The following is a 16,942-nucleotide window of genomic DNA, read 5'->3' as shown; positions in this document are numbered from 1 at the left end:
TCCCGCCGGCCTTGCAGGTCCACCCACCGGGCCCCTCATGGGGCTCGGCAGTGGAGCTGCAAGGCCGGCGGCGGTGGCCGGGACCGTTGGGGGCGGGGTGTGTGGCCTTATGACACACTTCCAGTGATGTCAGGGGGTGTGGCCTTATGACACACTTCCGGTGATGTCAGGGGGTGTGGCATATGCTAATGAGTTATGCTAATGAGTTCCCCGAGCTCTTTTTCTACGAAACGACCCCTGTGTGTATGTATCTACGGGACCGTCTTCTCCGGTATGCCCCCGGGGAGAGCCTTGTACTCTTTGAACAACAACCTGCCGGTGATCCCTGGCCCTAGAGATGTCTGGCTGTCCCTCGTCCGGGGCTGGGGCGTCCTCGGTCCTGCCCCCGACCTGGTGGGACTCTCTGTCAAATGACATCAGGGCCCTGCGGGATCTTATGCCATCCCCCGGGCCCTGTAAGACAGAGATGTTCCGCCAGTCCCTCAGGTACACTGGTGTCCCTTTTCCTATGTAGAATGGGAAGTAATGCCTTCCCCCCCCCCCCCCCCCCGCTTTGCTGCTCCGAGTTCCCATTCCCCTTGCCCGGCAAAGGGGCCTCTAATCCGGAACTGGGACAAACAAAATGATCTTAGGTGTTTTGTTCCTGCATTGAAATTTTTATTATATATTGAATTCTACTGTTCTTGTATATTTTATGGCATCGTACCTGGTACATCACCCAAGGCTCGGTGTAAGCTGGGAGAGGGTGATTAATAATAATAACAATAACAGTAGTAATAATAATGGGTTCCACCTCCCGGAGCAGGCACTCTGTGCCTGGCTCCACCTCCCCTGGTGGCCACTCCGTGGTTGCGCCTCCCCCCTTTTCTCAGAATTCCAAAGGCACCCACAGGCTACACAAAGTCGGGGACCCCCGCGCTAGAATCTGGGGTACCTGCATCAGCTCCTCGATGCGCTTCTCCAGAGGCCCTGGCAGCCCCTCGGGGAGGGCGAGGGGCTGCTTGACATCTTGCTCCAGGGCCACCCCGAGGGGGTCACTCCCGTCCTCCACGTCCTGGAAGGGGTTCTCCTCCGGGGAGTCGTTGAGCAGCTGCTCCAGGTCCAGATCCGTCAGGGAGTCCATGGCGCTGGCCGCCTGGAGTAGCTCGTTGTCGCTGGTGTGGCCAAAGAGGGAGAGGAGGGGGTCGGACACGCTCTCTGCCTCCCGTGGAGCTGGGGCTTCGGCCAGGGCTGGGACGGCCACGCTCGGCTCCTCGTCCCTCTTGCTCTGGGCGTCTTTCTCCTTTTGGAATTTCTTTAGCATCTCCTTGACGCTTAGGGCCCCTGAATATTTCTTCTTCTTCTTCTCTTTGCTCGCGTTCAGGGCTGTGAAACTAGAAAGAGGACACGGCATTAGGGCGCTTGCAGGGGAGGGAACGGGCCAAGGCAGAGGCAAGATTCCCAGTTCCTTGTCCGCTCATCTCTTAAGACTAGTTTCAGAGAGCAGCTGCATTGGTCGGCGGTACAACCACCACTGTTAGCTGAGTTAGTGTGAGGTAGCTCACAGTTTTTTTAGCCTCCAGCTCACACATTTTAGTTTTAGCTCAGGAAGGGATGGCTCCAGAGCAAACTAATTCATGCAGTAGCCAAATCGCTCACTCACAACTTTAAGTAAGTTGCTCAGAAGAAGAAGAAAAAGAAGAAAAGATTGGATTTATACCCCGCCCTTCACTACCCAAAGGAGTCTCGGAGCGGCTTACAAACTCCTTTCCCTTTCCCTCCCCACAACAGACACCCTGTGAGGTAGGTGGGGCTGAGAGCTCTGACAGAAACTGCTTTTTTCCCCAAGGACATCTCTTATCAGAACTATGGCTTGCCCAAGGTCATCCAGCAGGTGCAAGTGGAGGAGTGGGGAATCAAACCCGGTTCTCCCAGATTAGAGTCCGCACACTTGACCACTACACCAAACTGGCTCCACAGCTTAGAGGGAGCATTGACAAAAACTCAGAAAGCTCTAACAAAGGGAGCCTTGATTCTCAAAATCTCATGTCCAAAAAACTCTTGTCGGTTCCTAAAATACTACTGAGTTCAAATCTGGCTGTTCATCTCCTAGGCCAGACCTTTTGGTATGTTGCTTATGTCATTCAGAACTATCAGAGATCCCTTTAATAGCAGACTGGCTCGCCCCCATGTAGGTACTGAAAGCTGCACAGCAGAGCCATCTACAAAGCAGGCGGGGGAGGGTCTCTTATCTACTTGGGGGACGGCACAGAAATATACCAAGAAAGATTCTGCAAGTTACTCAAAAGGGGAAAGACTCCCTCAAAAGTTTCTGTTGCTTTCTTTCACGTCTGCATCAACGCCGTAAAGTCAAGAAGCACAGAAAAATGAAACGCCTATTTCCATCATTTGAAAAAGAAAACCATCACATTTTGCTCCCCGGGGAAGAGCCGCTGTTGTCTTCCACCTGTCCCCACTGGACGTGCAACACAGACCACACGAGCAAGTTGCCGGTGCAAGGCCATCCTTGCACAAGTAGAATGGCCGCCGGAACATCTGAACTGGTTTCGGCACTCAAGTACTTCCCGTCAGCTCACTTATTAGGAAACACTCCGATCTCCTTTACTCCCACCTTTTCCTACTAGCTATGTCACTTGGTGGAGACCAAGGGCTGTTTCACATTCTTATTTGCTTTGCTTATGTGTCCCTATTTTTGCTCCCTCCAGCAGTCATTTCGCTATTACACTGCTGTAGATCTGGCATAAATGTGCTCTGCTCCCTCTAGTGGTAGATTCGATATTACATCGCTGTATGTAACCTGCAGTTTTTGAGACCGGACACAAGAGTGATGTAATATCGAATTGACCACTACAGGGAGTAAAACACATGCAGATTCCACCCCCACCCCCAAGCTATAGCAACACACAAGTAGTAGGAGAAGATTGGATTTATACCTCGCCCTTCACTACCCAAAGGTGTCTCAGAGCGGCTTACAAACTCCTTTCCCTTCCCCTCCCCACAACAGACACCCTGTGAAGTAGGTGGGGCTGAGAGAATTCTGACAGAAACTACTCTTTTTTTCAAGAACAGCTGTGCCAGAATTATGGTTTGCCCAAGGTCATCCAGCCAGGTGCAAGTGGAGGAGTGGAGAATCAAACCCGGTTCTCCCAGATTAGAGACCACGCACTTAACCACTAGACCAAACAGAAAGCAGAAGAGTCCCAAGACTGCTCTAGGCAGATATCATGGTTACAAAGAGGAGCTGCGCTTCTGTTCCCCCACCTCACCTTCCAGTCAAACCTGCTCTTCTCATTGTGTTTTTAAAAACCCTCGCCATCTGTCCTAGCTGGAAGAAGGACGACACACCTACTGCTGAAACAGCTGCTTTCGTACAAAATGGCAGCCTCTTACCCGGTTTTGGGGAACTTGGATTTTTTAGATTTCTTTTCCTTGTCGTAAGAATCATCTTTCTTCTTCTTTTTCATCTTCTCGCCCCCTTCTTTTAACTTCCGCTTCTGTGAATTCGAGAAATGCTGGGAATCAGATGGATGACCAGCGTAGCCCCGAAAGGCTATTCATGTGGACCTTTGCTATTAAGAGACTAACTTCCATGTCAGAAGAAGGGGAAAGGTGTAGCAACAATCACATGCACAGGACAGCCATACTAACACAACAAATCTTGGCACACAGGACATATGAAAGAAAAACATATTCTCCCATATCTCCCCAAATACAGAACGTGATGAGGAATGTGGGCAATTAAAGCGGCTGCCCTCCAGTTTTGATTTTGCAAACTGTCACGGAAGAGGGCCAGCGGTTCAGCACCAAACCTCTACTTCACGATTTGTTCAGAGGACATTGATAAACTTTACGCCTTCTATAGCAACCGTGCGCTTTGCCTGTATTTGCCTTCTCCCCGTCTGTATGTTGGACACAATGCTATATGCGGCTAGGCTATCTATAGCATCTTGCTGGAAAGATATCTCCCCCCCTAACATTCAAACTTGGTACAAGAAGCTGTGGAATCAGTTCATTATGGAAAGCATCACTGATAAAGTTAACAGAAATAAAAGGAACGTCGTACATTTTGGGTTCGAAGCCAAATGGTTGCCAATTTTAGAAGCTCTATCAGACAAAAAATTTATTTCAGCATCCTGGGATAACTATGTTAAATGGTTGTGAGGATTTTTTTTTTTTTATGGTTCAAATAAAGTACAGTAAGTAGGCTTTGGTAAAACTTGAATTGTGGGTAGTACTTTGTGTTTAATATGGTTAGATATATCATTGAAGGTCTACAGATATTCTTGAGAGCAGAAGACACTTGGTTGTATCTAAGGCAACAAACAGTACAGGCATCAATTACAAATTGAGGCTAAAATAAGTCACTTTGTTCAAAGATTTATTGAAGAATGTATCATTCTTTAAAGCTTACTTTTTTGTAATTAGTGTGTTGGTTTGAATGTATAACTGTTCTTATGACCTTTATGTATATTTTTATTGTTATATTCGTTTTATTGTTTTAATCCTACCAATAAAATGTTAATGAGGATCTTAAAAAAAAAAAAAAAAGAGGGCTGCTTGCCCATTCACAGCCCAATCTCACCCATTTGCATGTTTACCTGGAAGTATGCCTCGCTGAAGTCAGTGGGTCTGACTCCCAAGTGATCACGCTGAAGCCCTGTTTTCCCACGCCAGCATACTGAGCAGTAAAGCCCTGCCGAACCCGGCAGACTTTGCTCCCGAGCAGATGTGTCCAGGGCCAGGCTGCGAGTTTTATTTATTTGGTGTTCTATATCCCGCTCTCCCCACCCCCTCCTCATGGTCAGACTCTTCCCCAAACGGGCTGCTAAAAATAAAAGTTACAAGAAAAAAAATACTACACTGCACATTACGCTGTTCAGAAACCTCACAGGGGAGACTTGGTTAGTAAGACAGCAGGGCTGGGAGCGTGCGGAGAAACTTAATCCCAAACCTTTGGCGACTTCTTCTTTTTCTCTTTAATATAGTCATCCTCTGACTCTGAGGCCTGCCGGAACTGCAGGGTCCCGGAGTTGATGTAAAACCCGCCATACTTGGTTGTTAGAGAGGCCGGAACGAGCTCATCGTACTGGAGACAGAGAGAGAGAGAGAGAGAGAGAGGATGCTCTTGCAATGTTTCTCTGGGCGCAGAAGCTCAGCAAAGACTAGCTGGCTACAGGCCGGGCCTCAAATCACTTGCAATGTCACTGAATGCCAGTTCTTACACATGCATCGTATTTGTGCAACGATGAACCTGAGGTAGCCTTCTCTCGGCTCTCCTAACTAGACCCTAGAGCCCCTGAGGTCAGTGCCAACCAGTGTTCCCTCTAAACTGAGTTCGTGTGAGCTAGCTCACAGTTTTCTAGCCTCCGGCTCACACCCATTTTTGTCTTGGCTCAGGAAGGATGGTTCCACTGCAAACTAATTGATGCAGCGGCCAAATCGCTCGCTCACAACTTTAATGCCGGCAGCTCACAAAGGAGAATTTTTGCTCACAAGACTCCACAGCTTAGGGGTTTGTCTCATTCCCCCCCCTCCGCCCCCGCTCTCAATTCTGCGGAAACAGCTCCTGTCCCCAGATCTATTTTTATATCCAGGCATGTTACGTTGTGATGCCAAGAGCAAGAAAATGAAAGAACAAGCTCTAAGCACGTGGCGAAATTTCCTCCTTGCGGGCACTGGGTTCCGCTAGCTCGTGGCAGGAGGCGAGCTGCAATTCCAGCCCACGCAGAACCAAGATCCAAGTAGATTCTGCACGGCAGATGAACGGGCTGGGAAAACCGCCTCTACCTGGAACTCCCCCTGCCGCTAGAGCAGACAGTCCCGATGCCTGCCTTGGGGGGGGGGGGGCTTTGCTGTTGGAAGTCCGAGGCCTCCACTCGCTACTCACGGCTTCCGAGTTGTCGATGAAGGAGTCGGATTCGTCGTAGCCGTATCCCATGTCGATCAGGTCCTGGATGCGGTCTTTCCTGCGCTTCTTCCCGCCCTGAAACCGAGACAGGCCAGCCTTTACCGGTGGATGCTGCACGGAACAAAGCGAGCTAGAATTCACGCTGCTGTGAAATGTGCTTTCCCCGAATCCCAGGCTGCTGCCCGAGACCGTTGTGTGCACCCAAAACAGGAATTCTGGGACAACACTGTCCACCCAACCCTTTCCCATCCCATTCTAGGATTGCTCAGTTTTGTCCCTCAGTGTCAAACTCCTTCATGGTGCAGGAACAGGTGATTTCACGATTTATGCCAGGGGGGCCGAACTCGTTTGTTATGAGGGCCGGATCTGACATAAATGAGACCTTGTGTGTCATAAAAGGTAACGCCAGGTAGCGGAGAGACAAGCTTTATAAAGGACACAAACACAAACGGGTGGGTGGTGTTTTTTTTAACTTAAAATAAAAACATGCTTAAAACATTAGCTCTGTGAGCTGCAAACCTAAAGGTAAAGGTACCCTTGCTTGAAAAAATCCGACTCTAGGGTTGCGGCGCTCACCTCCGTTTCAAAGCCGAAGAGCCAGCGCTGTCCGAAGACGTTTCCGTGGTCATGTGGCCGGCATGACTAAACACCAAGGCGCACGGAACACTGCTACCTTCCCACCGAAGTGGTACCTATTTATCTACTTGCAATTTCTTGCTTTCGAACTGCTAGGTTGGCAGGAGCTGGAACTAGAGACGGGAGCTCACTCCGTCATGCGGCACCCAGGTCTCGAACTGCTGAACTGCCGACTTTCCATAGCCTGCAGTTCAGCGTCTTAACCACTTGAGCCACCGCAGCTCCAGCTGCAAACCTACTTTAGATTTATTGACGCTCACCACAGAAACTCTGGCTGGAATAACTCCATCAGCGTTGGGCTGGATCCCAGGGCACTGTTCTGCTAACAGCAGCGCTTCTCTCCGACACCGAGGCAAGAGACTGAGCGGCTACTCTCTCTGAGCTGAACCGGGGCACTGCAAACAATCTATTAGGCTAGAGTCGGCATGGCGCGGTGTGGACCAGAGCAGGAGAGAATCGGGTTCAGATCCCAGCTTAGTCATCCTGCTAAGCAGGAGATCTGGGCCAGGATGCGCTCTCTCTCAGGCTAACCTCACTCACAGGATTGCTGCAAGGACTGGAAAGAGACAACCCGGAGTACCACACAACCAATGTTCCCTCTAAGCTGAGTTAGTGTGAGCCAGCTCACAGTTTTTTAGCCTCCAGCTCACACATTTTTGTCGTAGCTCAGGAAGGATGACTCCAAGGCCAACTGACTTATGCAGTAGCCAAACTGCCTGGCTCACAACTTTAATGCCAGTAGCTCACAAAGTAGAAATTTTGGCTCACAAGACTCCAACGCTTAGAGGGAACATTGCACACAACCCAAGCTCTGTGGAAGAAGGGTGGGATATCGCTGCAAATGGACACAGGAAGCTGCCTTATACCAAACTCTACCATCGGTCCATTGAGGTCAGCATTGTCTGCTCAGATGGGCAGTGGCTGTCCAAGGTCTCAAGCAGAGGTCTTTCACAGCACCTCCTACCTGACCCTTCTAACCGAGGACTGAACCGGGGTCCTTCTGCAGGCCAAGCAGACGCTCCGCCACTGAGCCACGGCCCCTTCCCTGTGGAAAGCCCTTCTCTTACAACTGGCACACAATCACAGGTGGGGATGACAGAACTTTTTATCAGAGGTGAGATTTTATGAGATGCCACCATCCCCTAACACGTAGGCAACTGGCTACTGCTACTGGGGAAACAAAAGCATCAGAAGGGATATGGGAGGGGCTGTGGCTCAGTGGCAGAGCCTCTGCTTGGCACGCAGAAGGACCCAGGTTCAATCCCCGGCATCTCCGGCTAAAAAGGACCAGGCAGCAGGGGATGTGGAAGACCTCAGCCTGAGACCCTGGAGAGGTGTAAAGAGGGGCTGTGGCTCAGTGGCAAGGCATCTGCTTGGCATGCAGACGGCCCCAGGTTCAACCCCCAGCCTCTCCAGTAAAAAGGATCAGGCAGTAGGTGATGGGAAAGACCTCTGCCTGAGACCCTGGGGAGCTGCCGCCAGTCTGAGTAGGCAATGGACTGATTCAGTATCAGGCCGTTTCATGTGTTCATGCAATTTAATCTTCCTTGGTCACAATTGGTGCTTCCAGAGAAGAGAGAACGATTACCCTACCTGACTTCTACCTGTGAAATGATGCTCTGGAAAACCACTGATGGCCATCTGTAGACAAGAGACAGAAAACCCGAGAGACAAGTGGCTGCCTACACAGTGGGAAGAGTCCCTGCAAGTGGGTGCTACACCCACCCACCCACTACCCCTGTACCAAAATCATGGCCTTGGCCACCCTAACACACGGCTCTTGGCCTAACTAAGATACCAATAACGAATTTTGTAAATTAATGTGTTCTATTTGTTAAAGTGCATTGTGTGCTATTACAATATCCTAAAACAGGTATATATATTCATTGCATGCGATAAACAATGATAATCAGTTCACTCAGTATAATAACTACCAGTCAATGTACATCATTTTTTTCCAAAGTCAAACCCTAACGGGAGTACCTAAAATTATACACCCGCTTCTCCTTCCTTGGAAGTCTTCTAAAGGGGGAAAGCTTTCTTTTGTAGTTACATTGATGTTTGTTGCTGGTCCTACAAAAGGCACATTGAGCAGCTAAGGTTCATAGATGGGGCGCTCCTGTCTTTCTTAAGAAAGATAAAAATGTGCCTTTTGTTTATCGCATGTAATGAATATATATACCTGTTTTAGGATATTATAATAGCACACAATGCACTTTATAAGGTGGTACTTAACAGAACACATTAGTTTACAAAAAAAAGGTTTTTGCAGTGTATATATTTGTTATTTGACTCTTCTAACACTGCAGCTTGGGTTGCTACAGCTAACTAAGATACCACCATTAAGATAGAGGCAGTCTTTTTTATTGCTGAACAACAGTTATCAGAAGAACGTCAGGAAGGCATCACCCGCTGGCAAGGTAAGCATGGAAAAAAGAAGCGATCGTACGTATTTCTCTTCGAACTTCCTGGCCAGTGCCTCCACTCTGTGCCGCTCTCTTTCCTCATCGTGGAAGGGATCAGCAAGGTCTTTTTTCTGGTGGGGCGGGAGAGAGAAGGGAAACCGAATCAGAATGAAACCCGTCTTGCTGCTGCACTGAGAATCCATCTGCACCCAAAGGCTGAGAGGGACGCTCCGAGCCGCTCAGCGGACAAGCTCTGCTTTGCGCGCCAAATTTAATCAATCGCCTTTTCTCAAGAGTTGGTTTAAACCTAAGGAATTTGCCTAACCACAGCGCTCTAGCCTGCCTAGCCCTAAATATCAGGAGAGCCTCATGAGACTTGTCCTTGCGCTGCTCAGCCTCGGAGATGTCAGAGATACCATCTTATCGCAGGGCTTTCTCCCTAGCTCATTGGAGAGCACTCCCCTCTGCGGTGGTCGAGGGGAGACCCCCGCGCACGAGAATCCAGTGCTCCCTCTAGGCTGAGTGTGAGCGAGCTCACAGTTTTTTAGCCTCCGGCTCACACACTTTTGTCTTAGCTCAGGAAGGAGGGCTCCAGAGCAGACTAATTTATGCAGTAGCCAAACCGCTCGCTCACAACTTTAATGCCAGGAGCTCACAGAGTAGAATTTTTGCTCACGAGACTCCACGGCTTACGGGGAGCATTGGTTGAATCTACTGAACGTGTCTTGTATCAGTGTGGTTTCTACCAAGAAATCCGTGCAAAGTTCATCCTTCCTTTACTTAGAAAGCCACTGGACTGCCCTGTTTCTGAGACTACTAGGAAGCTCCTTACCGGTGCGAATCCACAAATCGCAGCTTCTTGTGCAAGGTTTTTTTGTGGGTGCTAGCAAAATCCATAGTTACTTTAAGCAATGGTTCTTAAACTTAATATAATATTGATTTAAATCTGAGATATTTTTTTATCAAATTCAAATTAGATCTGTATTATATGTTTATTCTTTTATGTATACGATTTATGCTGGCCTTTGGCCGTATGAATAAATCTGATCTGATAACACTGTCTGCAAGCAGCTCTGGTATCGGAAAGGGGGGAGAGAAGTGGGGCGCGTGGATCTCATCCCGCCTGTGGCCTCACGTACCTTTTCTCCCGCAGAACTACCTTTCCCTTTCCCACGCGTGTTCTTCAGCAACTCAGGGTAGAAGAATTCGGGGCAACGCTTGTGATCTGGCTCAAAAAGGGTGAGGGCGATGCGGACCGCCGCGGCAGCCGGCTCGGGTTCCTGGGGGGGTTCCGTTCCTGCGAGGTCCTCTCGGCGAGATTTTTTCAGCAGGGTGGTGCTCAGAGGGCCCGGCAGAGAGGTGAGCTGGACCCGGTGGGGCTCCGTCATGGCTACACCGATGTCACGGCTGCTCTCACGGCATGGCCATCGGCCTCACCAACAGCCGCTGGGATCTGTAGTCCTGAGGATTTCACCATTAAGTACACAGACAGGTTTCAAGTGCAGTGATCGACGCAGGCGTTAGAGCTCTTCTTTTGTTTTGGAAACACAAGGATCCCTGGTTTTGTCGAACAATCCCATAGCAGCTGTTCACGCGTTACTGCACGCTCCCGAATGTGACGGCCTTAATACAGTACAGAAAACGGGGCAGACAGGGAAAGAAACAAAACTCAAAGAACTTTCTGGACAGAGTGGCTTTTGCAGAGCTGGTTCCCGCGTGACCTTGGCCACAAAGGTCAGTCTGGGCTACGTCAACTCGCCTTCGAGCACTTCCCATACCGGGGCTCAGCATGATGCGAAGGACCTGGAACGCATTTGTTCAGGCCGCCCGCTAGCCACAGATGCATGGCTTTTTGCGTCCAAATCAATCCAGTTCACTGCCCGGAGGCCGCGGGTCTTGAAACATACTTCCAAAGGCACTCCTTCATGTTCTTACCTAGAAAAGGAAACCAGATGATTTCAGCTACTGAAAAGCAGGACAAACCACAGATGTCTCCCCCCCCCCAGACCACCACCATTCGAACACAGACTATAACTCGGTAGTCTTCCAGTTAACAAACCCTGATCGGCAGAGGTGGAAATAGTAACTGTGTGCCTATGAAAAGCCAACATAGACGGGAATGAAACCTCCATGTTCTGGAGTAGTACATCTGCTGTCATTAGCTGAAGGGGGAGGGGAAGCAACAGGAAATTAATACTGCTGTTGTGGTGTTTTTGAGTACTGGCCAGGGCAGTTAGCCAGACAGAAGTGGAATCAGGAATCTCTGTTCTTGACCCAGAAAAGGAACTCTTATCTGTGCAGCTAGCAATAAACGACACACAGGGTACAGGGCAATCCGGGGCTGCCTTAATAACTGACAGACTTTAAATAAGGAAAGCTTTATATATGCCTATGTAGCATCTAAACTGTGCATCGCACCAACAGAAAACGATTTAGATGCCAGAAGTTCCACTCCCTAGAGAAAGATCTGAAAGAATGAATCCTTTAGTCCCGTTGACAAGAGAGATTTACAGCGTAAAATCTCGCCCAGACAAAATATTTGCAATGGGGACTTTGCCCCGAACAATGGTGCTCCAAACAGACAGAGCAAACACAAGCCCCCTTGTTTTTCCCAGGCACGGAAAGTGAAAAAGGAGACAAACATCATACCTGGGAGAATACATTATTGGTACGCACCATTTCCTTGGGGTTACCTACTTCAGAGCAATTAACCCCTGCGGAACAAGGCTGGAGCTCGGGTGTCGGAAGAAGACGTTTGAACCCGTTAAAGCAAAATCTGCTTCAAGGCACTAACCTGACAATCGGAAACACTCGGGAGGTGCTGCTACGTGCAACAGACAGGCACAGGATCCCGTCCAATGCTCCCTCTAAGATGTGGAGACTTGTGAGCCAAAATTCTACTTTGGGAGCTACTGGAATTACAGTTGTGAGCGAGTGGTTTGGCTCCTGCATAAATTAGTTTGCTCTGAAGCCATCCTCCCTGAGCTAAGACAAAAATCTGTGAGCTGGAGGCTAAAAAACTGTGAGCCAGCTCACACTAACTCAGCTTAGAGGGGATACTGATCCCATCCCAAGCACAATACAGTCTTGGAAAACAATTATGATTGTAACAGAAAAACAGTATTCATGGAAGGTCTAGATGTCCTACAGATGCAAGGCCTTACAGAAAATAATTTCTCTCGGTAGACAACTCAAAAATCTCTTCTATACTTCTGCCTGTCACATGGCCAGTACCCGCAATAGTAGATGGGGGAACCTACCTCACTGGGCTGTTGTGAGGATAAGGACTTATATAACGCTTTGCATGCTGGAAAGCTTGAAAACTATAAATCTTATTAGCAAGAGATCTCCACACACACACCCATCATCACCACCTTTTCACAGCAAGGTCAGCTTGAAATCCAGTTGCCTGAGAAAGCTGCAGAAGTGGAGGTTTGTGGGAGGCAACAGTGGGAGGGCTTCTAGCGCCCTGGCCCCACTGGTGGACCGCCTGATGGGACTTGGTATTTTTGGCCACTGTGTGACAGAGTATTGGATTGGATGGGCCATTGGCCTGATCCAACATTGGCTTCTCTTATGTTCTTATGAGAGCTCAGAGTGAGCCAGAAAGCCATTCAAACCTAACCTCAGCCTTCTATCTGCCATACAAAGGTAAGGAACACTGGCTTCCAAAGCCTTGCCCTTTAAAGACAACCAACCCAGAACATACAAAACACTCTGAATGCTTGAACGGCGTGTACTCAAGCTATGAAAGTTTAAAAGAATTGCCTCGCTGGATCCGAACAAAGCCCTGCTGGCCCAACATTCTCTTCCAGCCAGATCTCTCTGGGAGTTTACAAGCAAGATATGAATCCAATGGCCTTGGCCTTGTTGTGTGCCCCACCCGGTGAGGACAGATAGACTTCCTTTTTAAATGGAAGCTCAATTTAGCTAATCCCCTCTTTCAGTTTCCAACTCCCATTCAACTACAATCTTCTTCAACGTTAGCTCGCCCCTTTCACGTTGCTTCAATTGCAGCCCCTTTCTGAAAAATAAGCTACGTTGAGAACTTTGGCGTTAAAGGCAGGAGAATATACAGACGACAACAAATAAATATGAAGACCGTTCCTCCACAAGTGTATTCTGTAAGAACATGAAATGAATTCCTGTGATCTGAAACCCCCATCTCTCTAACCATAGATGCATGGAGGGCGTGAAGAAACTAACCAGAGATATATAGGGGCCCATCCTCTCCCCCCCCCTTACCACCTATATATCTCTGGCCAGTTTCTTCACACCCTCCGTGCATCTGACGAAAAGAGCTGTGTTTCTCCAAAGCTTACGCTACAATAAAGTTTGTTAGTCTTAAAGAGCTTTTTACTGTCTCTCTAACCAGACTCAATAAAACACCCTGCCCCCAGCTGTGATCACCACAGCACTGTCCAAGAAACTCTTTACAGGTCAGAGTCCTCCTGCATACTCTACCCTCAGCTCCCTGATACCTCTGTACAATATTTCTGCATGTAGAAGAGCCATTAAAGGCCGATGAAGAATGTGCCATTGAATGGCAACTGACTCACAGCAACCCCATTCACGGGGCGCCCCAGGCAGGAGACAAGCAGAGGCGGTTTTGCCATTCCCTTCCTCTGCACAGCAACCCCAGTCTTCCCACCCAAAGACTAACCAGGGCCGACCCTGCTTAGCTTCCAAGATCTGACAAGATAAGCTAAGTCAGGTCAGTCACAGGTTGGCCACTGTATGAGACAGGGTGCTGGACGAGATGGACCAATGGTCTGATGCAAGAAGACTCTTCTTATAAAGGCCTTGGCCTCTGTGCCCTGTTGTTGGCCCTCCAGAGGAACTGGTTGGCCATCGTGTGAGACAAGATGCTGGACTAGATGGGCCACTGGTCTGATCCAGCAGGGCTCTCCTGATGTTCTTCTCAGGGGAAGGCCTCAGCCTCTATGCCCTGTCGTTGGCCCTCCAGAAGAACTGGTTGGCCACTGTGTGAGACGGGATGCTGGACTAGATGGACCACTAGTCTGATCCAGCAGGGCTCTTCTTATGCTCTTATGAGACTCTTACCTGTACAATCCATGGCCAACCTGGTTACGTCTGTTGTACAAATAGATTCCCAAGCCAAAAAGGAAGCCACAACGAGGATGAAAGTTCATTGGTTATTTAATTGCAATCAAATAACTGAAAACAGTCAGGCCAAACCAGCCTATCAAAAACTGACTGCTTTCTGAGCGATATCAGGAAGTACATGAAATGTTATACCCTACGTGACATAGGCAAAAAGAGACCATCCAGAAATCATAATTGGTCACAAAACGACAGAGAATCATCTGAGTAGTCTTTCATTCATTGGTCAGTTACAAGAAAAGGTGTGCCTTCATGCTATCTTAAATGTTTATTCAACCTAACCCTATTAATAATACCCAAGGACGCGTCATACCCAAACAGGTGTTGTTTCTGATATGAAACTAAAGCCCTTGTTGACCCAATAATCTAGCAGTACATTATAAATTAACATTGATTCAATATGAGCTTTTGTGGGTCACACGACCAGTGTTCCCTCTAAGCTGAGTTAGTGTGAGCTAGCTCACAGTTTTTTAGCCTCCAGCACACACATTTTTGTCTCAGCTCAGGAAGGAGGGCTCCAGAGCAAACTGATTGATGCAGTCCCCAAATCGCTCGCTCACAACTTTAATGCCAGTAGCTCACAAAGTGGAATTTTTGCTCACGGGACTCCACAGCTTAGAGGGAACATTGCACACGACCCAGTCTGTCAGATAGATGCATGATAAAAGGAATCATACTGGCAACTTTTTTTATAGTGCAGAGTGGAAAGCTTTGTGTGAACTGCACGGTGAGCCTCAGCAACCTGGTATGCCACTCCTGTACATAAATGTACACCCCGCCACCCTCTTTCCCCATTTAACTAGGTTTTGAGATTTTTATTCCAGTTTTGTCTGAAGAAATGTGTTTTGCACACAAAAGCTTACACTTCGAATAAAACTCTGTTGGTCTCAAAGGTGCCACTGGGCTCAAACTTCGTTCAGCTGTACATAAACGGTCACTGATATCGGTCAGAATCCAGGTACCTCTTCGGTCACTTCCTGCACTCCTGCTGCGGCCCTCCAGACTCCCTTTCAGAAGCTCCTCATGAGCCAGACTCCTGCCCTGCTGCTCTAAGGACCCGGTATACTGCTCCTGCAACTGGAGGCTCCACTCAGAACTGACAGAAAAAATGTCATTTTCCGTCAGCTCTGCTCCCATATGGCCAGATATACAGCTCCTGCAACTGGAGGCTCCACTCAGAACTGACAGAAAAAATGTCATTTTCCGTCAGCTCTGCTCCCATATGGCCAGATATACAGCTCCTGCAACTGGAGGCTCCACTCAGGGCTGACGGAAAACGTCATTTTCTGCCAGCTCTGCCGCCATATGGGCAGATATACGGCTCCTGCAACTGGAGGCTCCACTCAGGGCTGACGAAAAACGTCATTTTCTGCCAGGTCTGCCACCATATGGCCAGATATACGGCTCCTGCAACTGGAGGCTCCACTCAGGGCTGACGGAAAACGTCATTTTCTGCCAGGTCTGCCACCATATGGCCAGATATACGGCTCCTGCAACTGGAGGCTCCACTCAGGGCTGACGGAAAACGTCATTTTCTGCCAGGTCTGCCACCATATGGCCAGATATACGGCTCCTGCAACTGGAGGCTCCACTCAGGGCTGACAGAAAACGTCATTTCCTGTCAGCCCTGCCCCCACATGGCCCACAGATACACTGCTCCTGCAACTGGAGACTCCACTCCGGGCTGATGTAACGTCACTTCCTGTCAGCTCTGCCCCCATATGGCAGATACACTGCCCCTATCGACTGAGGCTCCACGAAACCACTTCACGTCTTCCATTCCAGGTACCCTTTGGTTACTGTTGGTAGTTTAAAGCTTTCCAGCCCGACCCACCACTCCCCGAACCTCACGGGCTCCATTTAGAGGAAGGCAAAACAAAAGACCCGAATCCGAACCTTAGCCTCTCCTGCGAGGGGAAGAGAAGCCCCGGGAACAGGGGACGGGGCAGGCCGGGGTTGAGGGGATAAGAAAGGGCGGGTGTTTGCGCTCATCCGGCGAGGCAGGCCCCGTTGCCCCTGGTTACCGGGGAGGCGCCCAGCAGCGCCTTCGGGGAAGAATTGTCCCTCCTGCCGCCCCCTACCCGAGCCCCAGGCCGCCACTCACCGGCCGTTCGCGTTCCCTCCCGACAGCGCCGTCTCGCTTCGCGCCAACACTCCGGCGCTGACCGACAGCCGCCGAGAGTCCGAGTCTCCCCTTTTTCTCTTTCTCGCGCTCCCCCGTCACGTGAAGGGGGACACGGCGGGGGGGGGACCCGACGCGGATGGCGCGCGAGAAGGGAGCCTTGGCCCACGTCACGTGACGACGACGACGGATGCCGTGAGGGGCCATGGCGGCCGTCCCAGTTTGGGTTGTTTCACGTGACGCGGGGGGCGACTAATCGGGTGCGGGGCGCCGGCTTCGTCGCCTCAGAGGGAGAGGGGGGGGAGATATTTATTTATCCAATTTCTACGCCGCCCTCCCCTGCGAGAAGGTCTCAGGGCGGCTTACAACAAAATATTATTTTTTTGTGGGGGGGATTGTAACGTCTTGAGGGAACCGTTAAAAAAAAACCCCACACTAACGCGGAGGACCGCCAGCGCCCGAGAAGCCGTTCGCTTGACGGGGGGGGAAACCAGGGTCGTGTCACGTGGCTGGGAAAAGCCCGGCCAATCGGCGCTCGCTCTCTCCCGCCCACGTGCCGAAGGACGGCCCAATCAGCGAACGCGCTCCCTTCCCCCCCTCACGGCGAAGCGAGCGTCGGAGTGCTTTCGCCATCACGTGCCCTCCCCAAAGAAGGCGGAGCGACGAAGCGGCCCGTCCAATCGATGCGCCCCGTCGTTCTCTCTCTCTCTCCCTCAACCCTCGTCCCTTCTCTGTCACGGTCGCCGA

General features: G+C 49.9%; 1 protein-coding gene across 1 annotated transcript in view; it reads right to left on the bottom strand.

Moving 5' to 3' along the window:
* Positions 1-16,291, bottom strand: part of UBN1 (ubinuclein 1) — a 33,208-nt gene extending 16,917 nt beyond the window's left edge. The window contains exons 1-7 of the mRNA XM_015419416.1: positions 16,178-16,291; positions 10,089-10,884; positions 8,994-9,080; positions 5,888-5,983; positions 4,952-5,086; positions 3,391-3,494; positions 935-1,373 (exon numbers count right to left, since the gene is read on the bottom strand). Coding sequence (XP_015274902.1) covers positions 935-1,373; positions 3,391-3,494; positions 4,952-5,086; positions 5,888-5,983; positions 8,994-9,080; positions 10,089-10,337 — 1,110 coding nt within the window. The 5' untranslated portion in view covers positions 10,338-10,884; positions 16,178-16,291. The remainder of the gene's footprint in view (positions 1-934; positions 1,374-3,390; positions 3,495-4,951; positions 5,087-5,887; positions 5,984-8,993; positions 9,081-10,088; positions 10,885-16,177) is intronic.
* Between the last annotated feature and the right edge of the window lie 651 nt (positions 16,292-16,942).

Source organism: Gekko japonicus, unplaced genomic scaffold, assembly GCF_001447785.1.
Source record: "Gekko japonicus isolate JY-2015 unplaced genomic scaffold, Gekko_japonicus_V1.1 scaffold513, whole genome shotgun sequence".
In the NCBI taxonomy this organism is placed as follows: Eukaryota; Metazoa; Chordata; class Lepidosauria; order Squamata; family Gekkonidae; genus Gekko; species Gekko japonicus.
The sequence above is the reverse complement of the archived record's forward strand: the minus strand, read 5'-3'. Positions and strand labels throughout refer to the sequence as shown.